Source organism: Elephas maximus, chromosome 26 (assembly GCF_024166365.1).
Source record: "Elephas maximus indicus isolate mEleMax1 chromosome 26, mEleMax1 primary haplotype, whole genome shotgun sequence".
NCBI classification, from domain to species: domain Eukaryota; kingdom Metazoa; phylum Chordata; class Mammalia; order Proboscidea; family Elephantidae; genus Elephas; species Elephas maximus.
In genome coordinates, this window is record NC_064844.1 from 33,504,245 (window position 1) to 33,518,409 (window position 14,165).

Below are 14,165 nucleotides of genomic sequence, written 5' to 3' on the forward strand. Positions count from 1 at the left end.
AACAACATGAATATCTGGAACTAGAGAAACATATGCATTCAATTTGGGTTGCACTTATTGAGGTATTTCTAAACTATGCTGCAGTAACTCAGAGCTAAAAGCCAGACTATATTTGAATTGGGTTTCTTTCATGGGTCCGAGATTCCATAGAAATTCTCATCTTGGCATCTCTAAGTCAAAACGTGAAACTCAAGTGTGTTCTGAATCTCAAATGTATCCTGCCACATTCCTACAGAGACTATCGATACTAAATTTCCATGCTGTCTGTGTATCATCATTACTTTTAAGGGGGAAGAGAAATGCAAAAACACTTCCCGTTGAAAATGCCTTGCTGAATATGGAAGGATCTTTGGATTATTAGGAAAGTTTTAATGTTTATGCCTACCACACATCATTATTCAAATATGCCCCACGGTTATTAGCAGTGCCATCAATTAAATATTTGGCATTAAAATAAACTCTGAAATCTATAGCTATCTATAGAATGCTGACATGATCACGTGATTAGACAGATGTAGGCTAACTTCAGGCAGAAAGCAAGATCACAAAGCTGCCTCCAGTGACACAACAAAGAAAGATGATTAGAAACAAGGTAGGTACACACGCCACTATAAACAGCTTCTAGGAGAAGAAATGCAGATGGATCAGAGATTCACTGACATTATGCTTCAAACGGTACTAAGACTTGCTTCAGGAATACATCTGAGCTATTTAGATTTAAATATTTCAAGCAGATACATTAATTCCTTCTGGAAAACAGGAATCATCAATGTGGCAAAGAATGAAGTCAATTTAATAATAAACCCAGTGCCGTCGAGTCGATTCCAACTCATAGCGACCCTATAGGATAGAGTAGAACTGCCCCAAAGAGTTTCCAAGGAGCGCCTGGCAGATTTGAGCTGCCGACTCTTTAGTTAGCAGCTGAATAGCAGTCAATAAAATCCCATATGTTCAGAGCAATCACATATTTGTTAGGTTGATATCAAACCACAGACATGGATTCAATGCATTGAGAGAAAATAGGAATATGATTAATAAACCAGACAACTACATCAGATTGTTAGTTAAATTATAAAATCTGCGATACGAAAGCTTGGTCCATCCATACTAAGTCTTGGTTTTGTCTCTAGTCTGTCAAAAAATCTGTGACAAAAGAGGCAATTAAAGAGAGAATATTGCTTTTATGCCAAAAAGCCTGTAATAAAAACAGGATCCAATTCCTTGGCATCTCTTGGCACTTTCATATAAGTCAACATTCATTTTGTTAAAATGTCAAAATCCCAAAATGAAAATATTCTCATACACACTTATAATTCAAATGCTCCTCCTCTACTATATTAAATCCAAGCACATTTAATCTCTACATTAAAAAAAAAAACCTGGAAAATTTAAATTCACCATAATACATCATGATGGAAAATCAATAATACATCATGATGGAAAATCAATAGATGATATTAAATAAGGGACAGAGCAGTAGATTTAAATCTCGGGATCAGTAATTTATTAAAAAAAAAAAAAAACAAGTTTCATGAGGTCAAGACCAATGTCCTTCATATCTCCGTGACAGACAGCTCGGTGTGGAGAAACAATGGGTCTAATATTATTCCGGTGCCGCATCTTAGAGATTGGACATCATCTTCCCCCTCAAGAATGCTGTAATTTAGGGCATGTGAAAGGTGATACACTTTATGGCAATCCAGAATAAAAAAATGATAAATACTCACTATCAGTGGACATACTATTCATTTATACTTCGGGATACACTACAGAGTTCCATAATGGCAGAGAGACAAGAAAAATATTTATCTATGTATCAGAAATAAACAGACATAAATTATAAATATAAGTGTGAGTTTCCAATGGATAAAATAGGCAGCTTAGTAAATGTAGGACAACTTGTAGGGCAGCCAGGTATAGCAAAAAACGTTAGGATACAGGGTACGCACAATCTGAATTTTTAGCCCTGGCATTAACAATGACTTAGTGTGTTATCCTGGGAAAAAAATCACTTAATCTCACTGTTTTGTTTCCTTTGACTATAAATGTAATAATTCTTATGGCAACGTGGGGAAGAGTAGTGGGAAAAGATCCTAAAAAATCTTAGCTCTATGACTTGTCAGCTAGAACATGCTAATTCACTTCTCTGAGCCTCAGTTAATCATACATCAAAAGGATATAAGAAAAACTGCCTCTTGAGTTGTTGAGCACTAAATGAGGCAGCCACAGTACTCAGCCCACAGTGGGTGTTTAACTGAAGCTGTGGCTGTGATAGTTGCTGTGTTCTTACTAGTACCCTAGCTCCACTGTATCATTTGGGGATGAAAAAATATAAAATCCTGTCTTCTCCACTTTTGACTGAATTATTATTGAGGCTTTTTAGGATCAGAAAAAGGAATGAGGAATAATCAATAAAAATAGGGGCCAGGGAAAGCACAGATATACACCACCTAAATATGCCCAGCAAGGATATAAAAATGCTTAGGAAGATAATATAGTTTCAAATACCAAGGTGGGTTCAGGGAAGGACCAGCAAAGCCCAGGTGATCTGAGCCCATGATAACTGAGAAGTTACCACGAACCATGCGAAGCGAGAATATAGTTCTGATATGCATGTGTCTCAGTTAGCACAGTGCTTATGCAAAGAGAGAACTTCCTGTCCTCCATATAGACCCCAAGAAGGCTATCTTAATAATACAAATTGCTGTAGCTCATTTATGTACATAAAAAAAGGGACAAAACCTCAGACCGTCACCAAGAAGCATCACAGAAATGGTGAACTATGTAAATAAAAAAAGGACTTTAAAAATAAAAAAGAGTAATACCTTGACATCTTTTATTGTCATTTAGCTGGAATCCATTTGGACAAGTACAATTATAAGACCCTGCCGTGTTAATGCAGTCTCCTCCCTGGCAAATATGACTGTCCTCCAGGCATTCGTTGATATCTACAAATCAAGTATAAGAGAAAACTTTTTTAACTAAATAAACTACATGTATGAAAATTTGACATTTTCCCTTACACACAAAATCACACACTTTTACATTATTTTCTCATTTGTAATAATTTTAATTAAAAATATAGATGTTAGCTTTTCAATTTTTAGAGTTAACAAATAAAACATTTTCAAGGATTTTAACTTTGTGCAATATATAAACTCTGAAATTTTAACATCAAATAAAATTAATTGGAAAAAGGAAAGTTCAAACTATGCAACAAACAATAATTTTCTTGGTGATGACAGAAAAAAATTCTTTAAATATGCAATCATTAAATATATGTTAAACATCTATTCACAAGATTCTGTATTATGCATTATAAGAAAAATTTTTAAGTGTTTGGCATGAGCCTTGCCCTACAAAAGAAATGTTTGGTCAAAAAAGAAATTGTATTAATAAAAATAAACACAAAAAATATTAAAATGTTTTATAGGTCCTAAACACTTCACAAAATAACAAAAGGTAATTATTTATCAGAAGACTGGTACCAACCTTAGGTGCCAGGAATTTACAGAAGAGGTATCACAATGGTCACCATGTAACAGAAGGAATTTACTGTGAGTCTTGATAGCACCACAAGGTTCAGAGGAGGGGTAAGAGGGGCTTTGACAGGAAGTGGTATCAGGAGGAAGAAAATGCTTGGTTAAAGTCGTTTACTCAGCAGCTATTGAAAACAAGTTTGATGCTGCCTGGATATATATATATGTATTTTTTTAAAATAATTTTTATTGTGTTTTAAGTGAAAGTTTACAAATCAAGTTGGTCTGTCACATGTAAGCTTATATACACCTTACTACATACTCCCATTTACTCTCCCCCTAATGAGTCGGCCCGCTCCCTCCTTCCAGTCTCTCCTTTCGTGACCAATTTGCCAGTTTCTAACCCTCTCTACCCTCCCATCTCCCCTCCAGACAGGAGTTGCCAACACAGTCTCAAGTGTCCACCTAATACAAGTAGCTCACTCTTCCTCAGCATCTCTCTCCAACCCACTGTCCAGTCCCTTCCATGTCTGATGAGTTGTCTTCGGAAATCGTTCCTGTCCTGGGCCAACAGAAGGTTTGGGGACCATGACCGCTGGGATTCTTCTAGTCTCAGTCAGACCATTAAGTCTGGTCTTTTTATAAGAATTTGGGGTCTGCATCCCCCTGTTCTCCTGTTCCCTCAGGAGTTCTCTGTTGTGCTCCCTGTCAAGGCAGTCATCAGTTGTGGCCAGGCACCATCTAGTTCCTCTGGTCTCAGGATGATGTAAGTCTCTAGATCATGTGGCCCTTTCTGTCTTTTGGGCTCATAGTTATCGTGTGACCTTGGTGATCTTCATTCTCCTTTGATCCAGGTGGGTTGAGACCAATTGATGCATCTTAGATGGCCACTTGTTAGCATTTAAGACCCCAGACGCCACATTTCAAAGTGGGATGCAGAATGTTTTCATAATAGAATTTATTTTGCCAATTCACTTAGAAGTCCCCTTAAGCCATAGTCCCCAAACTCTCGCCCTTGCTCAGCTGACCTTCAAAGCATTCAGTTTATCCCGGAAACTTCTTTGCTTTTGGTCCAGTCCAGTTGAGCTGACCTTCCCTGTATTGAGTATTGTCCTTCCCTTCACCTAAAGTAGTTCTTATCTACTAATTAATCAATAAAAAACCCTCTCCCTCCCTCCCTCCCTCCCCCTCTCGTAACCACAAAAGAATGTGTTCTTCTCAGTTTATACTATTTCTCAAGATCTTATAATAGTGGTCTTATCAATATTTGTCCTTTTGCATCTGACTAATTAACTCAGTATAATGCCTTCCAGGTTCCTCCATGTTATGAAATGTTTCACAGATTCGTCACTGTTCTTTATCAATGTGCAGTATTCCATTGTGTGAATATACCATAATTTAACCATTCATCCGTTGATGGACACCTTGGTTGCTTCCAGCTTTTTGCTATTGTAAATGGAGCTGCGATAAACATGGGTGTGCATATATCCGTTTGTGTGAAGGCTCTTATTTCTCTAGGGTATATTCCGAGGAGTGGGATTTCTGGGTTGTATGGTAGTTCTATTTCTAACTGTTGAAGATAACGCCAGATAGATTTCCAAAGTGGTTGTACCATTTTACATTCCCACCAGCAGTGTATAAGGGTTCCAATCTCTCCACAGCCTCTCCAGCATTTATTGTTTTGCGTTTTTTGGATTAATGCCAGCCTTGTTGGAGTGAGATGGAATCTCATCGTGGTTTTAATTTGCATTTTTCTAATGGCTAATGATCGAGAGCATTTTCTCAGGTATGTTAGCTGCCTGAATATCTTCTTTAGTGAAGTGCGTGTTCATATCCTTTGCCCACTTTTTGATTGGGTTGTTTGTCTTTTTGTGGTTGAGTTTTAACAGAATCATATAGTTTTAGAGATCAGGCGCTGGTCAGAGATGTCATAGCTGAAAATTTTTTCCCAATCTGTAGGTGGTCTTTTTACTCTTTTTTTTTTTTACTGAGCTTCAAGTGAACGTTTACAAATCAAGTCATTGTGTCACATATAAGTTTATATACACCTTACTCCATACTCCCCCTTGCTCTCCCGCTAATGAGTCAGCCTGCTCCCTCCTTCCAGTCTCTCCTTTTGTGACAATTTTGCCAGCTTCCAACCCTCTCTACCCTCCCATCCCCCCTCCAGACAGGAGATGCCAACACAGTCTCAAGGGTCCACCTGATAGAAATAGCTCACTCTTCATCAGCATCTCTCTCCTACCCACTGTCCAGTCCCTTCCATGGCTGATGAGTTGTCTTCGGGAATGGTTCCTGTCCTGGGCCAACAGAAGGTTTGGGGACCATGATCGCCGGGATTCCTCTAGTCTCAGTCAGACCATTAAGTATGGTCTTTTTGTGAGAATTTGGGGTCTTCATCCCACTGACCTCCTGCTCCCTCAGGGGTTCTCTGTTGTGCTCCCTGTCAGGGCAGTCATCGGTTGTGGCCGGGCACCAACTAGTTCTTCTGGTCTCAGGATGATGTATGTTTCTGGTTCATGTGGCCCTTTCTGTCTCTTGGGCTCATAGTTATCGTGTGACCTTGATGTTCTTCGTTCTCCTTTGATCCAGGTGGGTTGAGACCAATTGATGCATCTTAGATGGCCGCTTGTTAGCATTTAAGACCCCAAACGCCACATTTCAAAGTGGGATGCAGAATGTTTTCATAATAGAATTATTTTGCCAATTGACTTAGAAGTCCCCTTAAACCATGGTCCCCAAGCCCCCGCCCTTGCTCTGCTGACCTTTGAAGCATTCAGTTTATCCCGGAAACTTCTTTCCTTTTGGTCCAGTCCAGTTGAGCTGACCTTCCCTGTATTGAGTATTGTCCTTCCCTTCACCTAAAGTAGTTCTTATTTACTAACTAATCAGTAAAAAACCCTCTCCCACCCTCCCTGCCTCCCCCATAACCACAAAAGTATGTGTTCTTCTCAGTTTATACTATTTCTCAAGATCTTATAATAGTGGTCTTATGTAATATTTGTCCTTTTGCCTCTGACGAATTTCGCTCAGCATAATGCCTTCCAGGTTCCTCCATGTTATGAAATGTTTCACAGATTCGTCACTGTTCTTTATCGATGCGTAGTATTCCACTGTGTGAATATACCACAATTTATTTAACCATTCATCCGTTGATGGACACCTTGGTTGCTTCCAGCTTTTTGCTATTGTAAACAGAGCTGCAATAAACATGGGTGTGCATATATCTGTTTGTGTGAAGGCTTTTATTTCTCTAGGCTATATTCCGAGGAGTGGGATTTCTAGGTTGTATGGTAGTTCTATTTCTAACTGTTTAAGATAACGCCAGATAGATTTCCAAAGTGGTTGTACCATTTTACATTCCCACCAGCAGTGTATAAGAGTTCCAATCTCTCCGCAGCCTCTCCAACATTTATTATTTTGTGTTTTTTGGATTAATATCAGCCTTGTTGGAGTGAGATGGAATCTCATCGTAGTTTTAATTTGCATTTCTCTAATGGCTAATGATCGAGAGCATTTTCTCATGTATTTGTTAGCTGCCTGAATATCTTCTTTAGTGAAGTGCGTGTTCTTATCCTTTGCCCACTTCTTGATTGGGTTGTTTGTCTTTTTGTGGTTGAGTTTTGACAGAATCATATAGATTTTAGAGATTAGGCGCTGGTCAGAGATGTCATAGCTGAAAGTTCTTTCCCAGTCTGTAGGTGGTCTTTTTACTCTTTTGGTGAAGTCTTTAGATGAGCATAGGTGTTTGATTTTTAGGAGCTCCCAGTTATCTGGTTTCTCTTTGTCATTTTTAGTAATGTTTTGTATTCTGTTTATGCCTTGTATTAGGGCTCCTAACGTTGTCCCTATTTTTTCTTCCATGATCTTTATCATTTTAGTCTTTATGTTTAGGTCTTTGATCCACTTGGAGTTAGTTTTTGTGCATGGTGTGAGGTATGGGTCCTGTTTCATTTTTTTGCAAATGGATATCCAGTTATGCCAGCACCATTTGTTAAAAAGACTATCTTTTCCCCAATTAACTGACACTGGGCCTTTGTCAAATATCAGCTGCTCATATGTGGATGGATTTATATCTGGGCTCTCAATTCTGTTCCATTGGTCTATGTGCCTGTTGTTGTACCATTACCAGGCTGTTTTGACTACTGTGGCTGTATAATATGTTCTAAAATCAGGTAGAGTGAGGCCTCCCACTTTCTTCTTCTTTTTCAGTAATGCTTTACTTATCCAGGGCTTCTTTCCCTTCCATATGAAGTTGGTGATTTGTTTCTCCGTCACATTAAAAAATGTCATTGGAATTTGGATTGGAAGTGCATTGTATGTATAGATGGCTTTTGGTAGAATAGACATTTTTACTATGTTAAGTCTTCCTTGGATATATATTTTTAATATACATATATTTAGAGCACATGTGCAACTGAATATGGTTTACATAACCAATAATGAGTTTTGACTGTGAGCATGTGAGACAATTATTGGCCCCCTTTCACTGAATGATCTTTCTCGAGGGCTGTTTACTACCACATTTACTCCTAGTCAGAGCTCATTATTCCTAACATACTCCATGAGTCCCTCTTCTGTTGTGTCTGTACAAGATTGAAATTATTAGCATTTAAGAATGCTAAAGAACAAAAACCTCTGTTTTCTCAGAATTTGGCATTTTATGGCATTTCTTGCAAATAATTATGATTGCTGTTAAAATACACATGAGGTTCCAGGAAGGAGTAAGTATGGGGGCCATTGTTGTAGTCTCTCTTATACTCCTCATTGTCTGATTCAGCAATGTGACACCAAATCAAATTTTCCTCACAGAACCCAATCAACACATTAACTATCTTCTGTACCACTCAAAGAGCAAATAAAAGAAAAATAAGATCATTGGTGTTATTAGTTGTTGTACAGTCAATTGTGACTCATGGTGACCCCATGTGTGCAGGGTAGAACTGCACCATAGGGTTTTTAAGGCTGTGGTGTTTCAGAAGCGGATCGCCAGGCCTGTCTTCCCAGAAGCATCTAGGTGGGCTTGAACTGCCAACTTTTCGGCTAGTAGTTGAGTGCTTAACCATTTGTGCCATCCAGGGATAAAAATAAGGTAGCACATTATTTCATTCTAGCAAAATAAAAACAAGTTATTATGACGAATGTTCACCCACAGTTAAGCTGTCTCTGAAAACTGATACTAAAACACAAGACACAGCTGGCATGACTGAGTCACCACTAAAGAGATTATCACTTTTTCTTTAGAGCTTTCTTCAACTTTACTAAAATGCAATTTACATACAATAAATGCATCTATTTTAAGCACCCAGTTCGATGAGTTTTGACAATTGTATATACATCATTGTGGCCACCATCATCAAAAGTTAGAGGCATTTTCATCACCCAAAAGGTTCCCTATGCCCCTTTTGTGTGTGGATTCTACCACTCAGCATCGTATTTCTGAAATTCATTCAAGTTTTTGTGTGTATCAGTGGTTCTCTCTGAGAACTCAGTAGTATTTCATTGTATGGATATATCACAATTTGTTTACTCATTCTCTATTTATGGCCATTTCCTTTTTTTTTTTTTTTTGGCCATTACGAATAAAGTTTCTATTAATATTCACGTGTAAGTCTGTGTGTGAACTACGCTTTCATTTTCCAGGAGCAAATACCTAGGAGTAGAATGGCTGGGCCATATAGTAGGTATATGTTTAACATCTGAAGAAACTGCCCATCTGTTTCCTAAACTAGCTGCACTATTATACATTCCCATCAACAATGGGAGAGGGGTTCATTCCTCCACATCTTCCTGGAATCTTGGTATCGTCAGTCTTTTTAACTTTAACGATTCCTAAAGGGTGCAGGAGGATTAATCTTTCTTTTGTTGCTCTAGAGGAAACTGAGAGAATGAACTGAGAAAAAGTATATCTGATTATTAGTATTACGTGAAAAATCTCAATTTAAAAAAGATTATGGAGAACCCTGAGAATATTAATTTCAGCAACAAGGGGAAAAAGCCATTACCTAGATGTTTCCGTTGGCATAATGGATGCATGTTAGCTTTGTTCAAGCTACATTAAAATCTTTATTGTCATTCATTTTCTAAAATCTAAGAGAAATTATGCATGTCAGAAAAACACAGCATTATTCTAAGATTTTATAAATAATTTGTTTTAAAACTTAGTACATTATGTTAGACTCAGGTTTAGTTTGACTATCCTTAAAGACTATACTGCAATTGCAGGTCTGGGATGGTGTGAAAAGATAGATTCCATCTAGGAGCTGAGGAACATACTTTAAGGAGGACAACGGGTCTTTCTAGAAAAAGTCAGTTCTGATCACCCCTCCACCAAGACTGTGCTTATTAAGGTCACTAATGACCTCCAACTTGCTAAATCCCACCATCAACTCCCACTCCTCGTCTTACCTAGTAGCAATGTTTGACAGTGTTCATCACTCCCTCCTCACTGAAACACTTTCATTGAAACACTTTGGATTCTGGTATTTCTCATTCCCCAACTGCCACTTTTTCTCAATCATTTTTCCTGGGTCCTCCCCATTCCCCTCACTTCTAAATGTCAGATGGCCCAGGACTCAGTCTTTGGACCTCTTCCCTCTTCGAGGTGCATTCACGCCCTTGGTGATCTCATCTAGTTTCATGGCTCTAAACACCATCTATATGCTGATAAGTCCCAGCCCAGGACTCATCCCTGAATTCCAGACTCACAGGTCCAATTGCCTTTCTGAAATCTTCATTAAATATGGAATAGGCATTGCAAGCCAAGGTCCTAAAGCTCCTCTGGGCCTTTGCACTTGCTGTTCCTTTGAATGGAATGCTCTTCCCATAAATAATCAAATGTCATCATCTCAGGAAAGCCTCTGCTTGCCTCCTGACTCAAAATCATCATCTGCCCTCAGCACTTCCCACACATCCTTCCATTTTCTCTGGAACATTTATTACCATTTAACGAACTATGTATTTTACTTATCTTGCTTAATGTTGGCTCCCTCTCTAGAATGTAAGCCCGTAGATGTTGGGGATTTTTTTTCTGTTTGGTTTATTCTTGATGCCCAGAACAGTGCCTGGCATGCATGTGACATTCAATAAATATTTACTGAATGAATACATAAATGATTGCTTCTGATTTGGAAAGAAATCAAGAAGGAAAGAAATATAATCACTTCTCCCCACTATTTTGATTTGGTTCATGATATGAAGAAATGATCAAGAGAAGGGCCGCAGGAAGACAGGAAAGTAATGTAGTCTTTCTCAGGCTTTGCAATGGGCTAGCAGAGAGAAAGCCGGGTGGGTCTGGGGAGGGTGTTAGGGTCCGCACAGAATTAGAGGTCTTGCCTGCAAGGGGAAGAAGCCAGAGGCAGAGCCTTTGAAGGCTGAGATGCCCAAAACCTCTGACAGCGAGGACAATGGGCCACCTATCATCATCAGGCTGAGTGGCTACTGAGTTTGCTGGAATAAGCAGCACACAGAAATGAGTGCAACACTTGGGATTCTGACTCTAGAAGAAGGCCAGTAGGATTGCAGGATAACACTTTAAGAAAACAAGGACCATGCCAGAGTTATTAGGGGAAAATTACACATGTAAATAGAAAAGCAAACAAGAAAGATGGCTCTTCCTTTCACAGCTGTGAAAGGCATGTGAACAGCAACAGCTTGAGTAATTAAGGCTCAATTTCACTGAGAAGGGTCAGATACAACACAAGTTGGGAATTAGCAGGCTGAAGTGCTAATATAGTTTCAAGAACAACAACAACAAAAAACCCGCTGCCGTTGAGTCAATTACGACTCATAGCGACCCTATAAGACAGAGTAGAACTGGCCCATAGGGTTTCCAAGGAGCACCTGGTGGATTTTTGAACTGCCGACCTTTTGGTTAGGAGCCATAGCTCTTAACCACTACACCACCAGGGTTTCCATAGTTTTAAAGGGAGCTCTAAATTAGTTGGATAGACTGTAGCCCTATTTATAACCTACCACACTAAGGAAATCAGCCTTGACTTTATAAGAAAAGGGACTGATTCTATACTCCAAAAGGAAATTTCTTATGGAACACATTTTATCTTACAAACATATATGTTAACCATGAAGAACAAGTTTGCTAAAAAGTTTTGTTTGGTAATGGATGTTTTTAGAATAAAACTCTTGGATTTCTAATGAGATGGTTACACATCAAAAGAGCCAGATAAAAGAAACATGCCCTAATGAGGATCTGGAACCCTGGTGGGACACTGGTTAAGATCTCAGCTGCTAACCAAAAGGTCAGCAGCTCGAATCCACCAGCCGCTCCTTGGAAACCCTATAGGAGCAGTTCTACTCTTTTCTGTAGGGTCGCTATGAGTCGGAATCGACTCAACAGCAACAGGTTTGGTAATGAGGATCCATTCCGCAAGACTTGACGGGCTGGTTATCCTCTTGGCTAGGCTAAGAACTGGGGCTGAAGAGACACTGACGGTCAGTTTAGGTTTTCAGCACCTTAGCATACACCTTACCACTTCTAGAATAGGCTCTTCCATGACCAGCCTCTGATCTTACCTCCCCACCCGCCACCATGACTGTCCCTCCCATCTTGAAATTCTACTATGATGAATCATTAACATTACGCATACATGGTTCGGTCCCCAACACAATTTTTCAGACACAATCATATTTTATTATTCTGATTCATCACTTATTTGATCATCTGCCTACTCCTCAATAGTCAGGTTGACTACAACTTTTTCCTCCTATTATTAACCCTTTGAGGAACATTACTTGTTATAATAAAATCCCAGAGGTTAATTTACTGATCCAACACAATGTACATTTTAAGACTTTTGAAATCCTGCCAAAATTGCCTTCCTGAAGGGTTGTACCATTTTATACTCTCAGCAGCAGTGTATGACAACTCAGCCACTTTGTGACTCATTGAGCCGAATTCTCTAGCTCAGAAATGCAAGATGGAAACTCTGGTGGCACAGTGGTTAAGTGGTATGGCTGCTAACCAAAAGGTCGGCAGTTTGAATTCACCAGGCGCTCCTTCCGAACTCTATGGGGTAGTTCTACTCTGTCCTATAGGGTCACTCTGAGTCAGAATTGACTTGATGGCAACAGGTTTTTATTTGCACACTACAATGGTTCTCTCCCAAACAAGAACTGGGAAGGAAATGAAAAAGCAATCTGGGGCTGTTCAAATATGTGCCACAAAACCATTCACCACAAAGCTCATCTACTTCTTTCAAGGGTAGACTCTTTCAGACCCTCACTCAGAGGAGACCTGCTTTGCCCAGTTTCCTGGTTTCACAATCAACAGGGCTCTAAATGCATACGAGTTAGCATATGAGCTGCGAAAAACTGGTCCTTAGGTCGATACTGAACACAAAGAAAGTCACAAGCAGGAGACTGACAGTGAAGGAGAGAAAGAATCACACTGGGAGAGAAGATGTTTCCCAATTTGTACAAAGGCCTAGAGGAGCATCCCTAACTACCCCAGAGATATCCAGAGCCATAGTAGGTAGTGAGAGTGTAAATGACTGTTAAATGCTATACGAGTGGGATATTTAGGAATATTTTATGCAAAAAGCTTAAAATTAAAGTTTGGCTCTTAAAGTCCTTCAATTTATCTGGAAAATTAACTTGTTTTTACTGACATGGAACATTTGTGGATGTTGATCTTGCATAAATTAGGTGTTATAGTTCAGAACTATGGACCCAAGATAAATCACCTGTGCTGAGAAAAGTTAACTGATTTTTTACCCCTTCAGCTGGCCCAATTCTGTAATACAGCTTGGAGGAGTACAAAGAAAATCTGGATTCTAGTCCTTTCTTGCATTATTTGTGTGACCATGGGGTAAAGACTTTGCTGGGATTCAATGTCCTCAACCGTGAAGCCAAGAGGCTGGGCTCAAGGACAGAGGCCAGGATGATGTCCAGATTTCCCCCGATTCTGACGTGAGGCACAGTTCTCACCTTCACAACGGTCTCCAAGGGCAGATGCTCTGTAACCCTGGTCACAAACACACCGGAAGGACCCCTCTGTGTTCCTACACTGCCCATTAGTGCAGAGATGACGGTGCTGGCATTCATCAATATCTATGCAAGAGGTTAAAAAGAAAACTGTAAAAGTGGTGCTTTAAAAACATTTTTAGTCATTCATGTAAAGGAGGTCTATAAACTACATGATTGGTAATTTATATTAGAGTTTTCATTACATGACTTAAACTGACCTCTGGTAAAGGTAAATAATTTCCCCACTGAAGAACTCTAGATGAACTTAAAATTTTAACTGGGGGGATAGGAATGTGTACATATTTATCACACTGTTCACTGATGAGTGGCAAATATTTTGCAATAATCTGTAAACCTCAAATAACCTTCTTGAATTTCTTTTATAGATGCAACTACAGTACTTAGGCCTGTAACAGTCTAAAGCAAGGCTCAGCAAACTATAGTCATGGGCCAAATACAGCCCACCACCACTTATTATAAATAAAGTTATACTGGAACACAGCATTTATATATGATCTATGGCTCCTTTCATAGCAGATTAAGTACAGAGACCGAGATCACGTGGCCCACAATGCCTACAATATTTACTAGCTGGCTCTTTATGAAAACAGGTTGCTGACCCCTCATCTAAAGAGTCATGACACACACATCTTCATTTCTTTTTCACTAATTTGCCCTTCAGTTGGACTTCCATTCTATCGC

At 39.2% G+C, this 14,165-nt stretch overlaps 1 protein-coding gene across 6 annotated transcripts in view; it reads right to left on the minus strand.

Moving 5' to 3' along the window:
* The window catches only part of LTBP1 (latent transforming growth factor beta binding protein 1), a 740,867-nt gene that overhangs the window by 132,492 nt on the left and 594,210 nt on the right, over positions 1–14,165 (minus strand). For all 6 annotated transcript variants that reach the window (XM_049870392.1, XM_049870391.1, XM_049870390.1 and 3 more), the window contains 2 exons: positions 13,425–13,547; positions 2,826–2,948 (listed from right to left, as the gene is read on the minus strand). In XM_049870392.1, coding sequence (XP_049726349.1) covers positions 2,826–2,948; positions 13,425–13,547 — 246 coding nt within the window. The remainder of the gene's footprint in view (positions 1–2,825; positions 2,949–13,424; positions 13,548–14,165) is intronic.